Raw genomic sequence first — 3,633 nt, forward strand, 5'->3', positions numbered from 1 at the left:
AATTATATTATTTTAGGAAAGATAGATACAAGGAATGAAAGTTATGAGAGAGAAAGTGAGTGATTTTTTTTTTTAATTTAAATTTTAAATAAAAAATATTTTCTTGTATCTATCTCTCTTAAAATGACATAATTTTATGTCATTTAAAATGACAACCACTTCTCTCTAAAAACAAATATATAAATTAATAAAATCCCCAAACTATCCCTTTCTCTCTCTATCTCCTCTTTTATGACATACTAATAGAAACAAAGTAAAATATAATTAAGAGGCTCACATTTATTAAGAGGGGGTCACTTTTTGGAGTTTTGAGCAGAAAAGAAGATTTCAAAAAAGGAAAAATGAGGAATATGTGCAAAGCTTTTTATTGATACATAGCACCTACAAATCCATCAAAACCAATGGAGGACAAGAGAGAGAACACATCCACCATGGCAAATTCTCTCGCATTTTCCGATGAGATTCTGAACATGTCCATGAACTCATCCACCACCTTCAATTTTCCTTTCTCATCATCATCATCATCATCACCAACTTTATCCAGCATCTTTGACGACTTGATGCTACCACCACCACCATCCTCATGTGATCAAAAAGCTTCCTCCTTTGGTGGCTTCGTGGGCTTGCTCGGTGACAATGATTTTGACCCTTCAATATTTGATTGGCTCCCCATCATCAACACCATCGATGACTCTGATGCTACTACCACCTTATTCCCCGCCGCAAAGTCACCACCCTCCGCCACCCAAATCAGCCACCCTCTCCCGTCGCCGGCCAGCTCCAATGTCCCCGACTGCTCCGAGGTGGTGAACACTCCGGCGACCCCTAACTCGTCGTCGATTTCGTCTTCGTCGAACGAAGCCGCCGTCGCCAGCAAAGCAGTGAATGGACATGAAGCAGAGGATGAGGACGGAGATGACGACGGAGATGCAGGCAAAGGAGACGACCAAGATCAAGACAAGACTAAGAAACAGTGAGTAATAATAACCCCTATTTTTTATTTTTTTTGTTTTTTTGGTTTCCTTAAAAAAAGCGTGTTTGTGTCAAATAAAAATAAAGTCAGTTACAGTTGCAAACAGACAGAGAGTGGTGAGTGGTAAGTTGTGGCATGTGAGAGGAATTAAGGAAGCAGTTTCAGTTTCTGTGTCTGTTCATTGAACTGAAATTGGGTTGCGTTCTCATCGTTGTTAGTGTCATTTCACTACTTTTTCAACTTTTTTATTTTTATTTTTTTTATTCTTATGATTTGAAAAAAGAAGAGAAAAAAAAAAAAAGAAAAAAAAAAGGAAAGCTAAAAGAAGCATTGATTAATTAATGGTTTTGCACAAAATCTATGTGGGTATGTATTACAATTAGGCTGAAACCAAAAAAGAAGAACCAAAAGAAGCAAAAAGAAGCAAGGTTTGCGTTCATGACAAAAAGCGATGTGGATCATCTTGACGATGGCTATAGGTGGCGTAAGTACGGCCAAAAAGCTGTGAAAAACAGTCCTCATCCCAGGTACCTACTTCATTTCTCTAATTCTTCAATTTTGATTCTTTCTCTTTCTTTTCCTTTCCTTTTTGTGTTACTCTCTTTAATTCAAATTTCCTTTCTTGGGTACTAAATTTTCCTTGCGGATCACGCAAATGTTTTTTTGTGAAACCAAAAAAAAAAAAAAAAAAAAACAGGAGCTACTATCGTTGCACCACCGCTGGTTGCGGCGTCAAGAAGCGGGTTGAGCGATCCTCCGACGACACTTCCGTCGTTGTCACCACCTACGAAGGCCAACACAGCCACCCGTGTCCGGCCACGACACGTGCGGCTAGCCTCGGGTTAATGCATGATGCGGCTAGGTTCGGACCCACCAACGCGAATAGTGGTGCTGTTGGACTTGAATCTCCACACTTTGTGATGCCACAACAACACCAACAGTTTCAGCACCAGAATGTGCAGCAGCAAGCAGCATCTTTGTTATATAACTCGAACTCATCCACCCCAACTAATTTGAATGTTGCTACCTCTTCTGGTAATTATGTGAATTCGTCTTCGTTTAATGGCTTCCTTCAGAATCAAGAGAATCATCATGAGGGTTTTGTACCTTCTAGCGGGTTGAAGGATCATCAGGCTTTTTTAAGGGACAATGGGCTTCTTCAGGACATTGTGCATATGTCGATGTTGAACGAGAAGATGGGAGATAATTAAGTAGCTAAGCTGATAATAGTATATTCATATTGGGTCAATGATGCTTATGCTTTTATTAATTAATTAGTTTTATTTTAGTGTATATTAATTACCTGGTATGTAAGGTTGGTTCTCTAACTGAAGGTGATGAAAACCTCTTTGGGGGTGTTTTGTTTTGTAGAGGTTACCATAGAGAAACCCCATTTAGCTGGCTTATGTTCATATGAAACATTTTGGAGGTTCACTTTTTAAATGACTATGTCCTTAATGTAGCTTAATGTTAATTAGATGAAGGGGACAACTTTAGATTATGGTTTTGCAACTTATAACTTTTTCTCTTCTTTTAATTCCTTCTATGTGCTATATATTCTATGTAAGTACTAGAGATATGTTAGACGATGAGCCGTTTTTACTTTTTTGTTTTTTTATTAATATTTTATTTTGTCCTTTTTCTCATGTCATCTATATTATGTACCCAAAAAATGTCATCCGTATTATTTATTCTCCTTCAGTCCTTCCCCCATGACCGTCTTTTTTTTGTTCCATGGGATTATTGGTGGTGGAAAGCCCAATGTTTTTAGGGTTAGGGTTTTCACTTAATTTGTTCCATTACTTGCATGTGGTGAAATCTTGTAGCTAGGTGCATCTTTTCCCACTCAGATACTTATGGCAGAGACTTTATGGGGAAAGGGAAGTCAAGAACGTAAGTTAATTAGCAAAGGGGGAGCTGGGAACTCAATGATGAGAGAAGTTTAAGAAAGAAAGCTGAAAACTTTGTATCACTTGAGAGAGTGTGTTATGATTGGCCCATGACTTGACACAATGCATTGAGGTATGGAAAAAGTTGCAACATTATTACTTGAGCAGTACCTTTTAGCTTTTTGTATGATGGCTTTTCTCATCATCTTCCCCTATAAGCTACATACAAACATGGGCTTCAGCCATTCAATGATGATGTGTGTTTCCTGGTAAGGAAATAGCTAAAGCATGGTTCGTTTCTTGTTGATGGAAAAAGATGGATGATGTGAGATATTGTTGTGGAGAAAAGCATTGCCAAAAACATACATATATGGTTCTCATGCCCTAGCATACAAGTTTAATAGTATCACAAGTCATTGGCCATACCACTATATATATATCCCTTTCCCAGCATGGAAATTTTCAGCGCACATGAATGCCATAGCTGCTTGCATACTCACTCGGTTTAACCAGTCCTATGAATAATGTACATGCTAAATAGTCACACAGGTAGCATTAGATGATGTCAATTGAATTCCATCGCTAGTTTAATTGCTTTCTATCGCTTCTCAAGATCACACAAGGTATATATGGACAGCTTAAGTCCAACGTACACAAGAGAAAAAGGCAATTTTTTTTTAAAGGGACATGGGGGGTTTTAATTAATTATTTTGATGTTCGATCCCTTGTAGCTAGAAAAGAAAATCGGAGAGTTTCTCCTAAATAAAGGTT

General features: G+C 38.0%; 1 protein-coding gene across 1 annotated transcript; it reads left to right on the forward strand.

The window, feature by feature from the left end:
• Positions 1-349: 349 nt before the first annotated feature.
• On the forward strand, positions 350-2,454 carry LOC133301428 (WRKY transcription factor 23-like). The gene is made up of 3 exons (XM_061501055.1): positions 350-973; positions 1,357-1,500; positions 1,671-2,454. Exons 1-3 carry the CDS (start codon positions 402-404, stop codon positions 2,182-2,184), a joined length of 1,230 nt encoding a protein of 409 aa, XP_061357039.1. The 5' UTR covers positions 350-401; the 3' UTR covers positions 2,185-2,454.
• Positions 2,455-3,633: the final 1,179 nt, after the last annotated feature.

This window comes from Gastrolobium bilobum, unplaced genomic scaffold (genome assembly GCF_033153095.1).
Source record: "Gastrolobium bilobum isolate Gb01-03AN ecotype WA unplaced genomic scaffold, APGP_CSIRO_Gbil_v1 utg18327, whole genome shotgun sequence".
In the NCBI taxonomy this organism is placed as follows: Eukaryota; Viridiplantae; Streptophyta; class Magnoliopsida; order Fabales; family Fabaceae; genus Gastrolobium; species Gastrolobium bilobum.

Excerpts from the sequence above, each read along its gene's own strand:
- LOC133301428 (XM_061501055.1), top strand. The coding sequence starts at position 402 with ATGGAGGACAAGAGAGAGAACACATCCACCATGGCAAATTCTCTCGCA. Across the intron at positions 974-1,356 it reads CAAGACAAGACTAAGAAACA|GCTGAAACCAAAAAAGAAGA; the intron begins GTGAGTAATAAT and ends TATTACAATTAG. Across the intron at positions 1,501-1,670 it reads AAAAACAGTCCTCATCCCAG|GAGCTACTATCGTTGCACCA; the intron begins GTACCTACTTCA and ends AAAAAAAAACAG.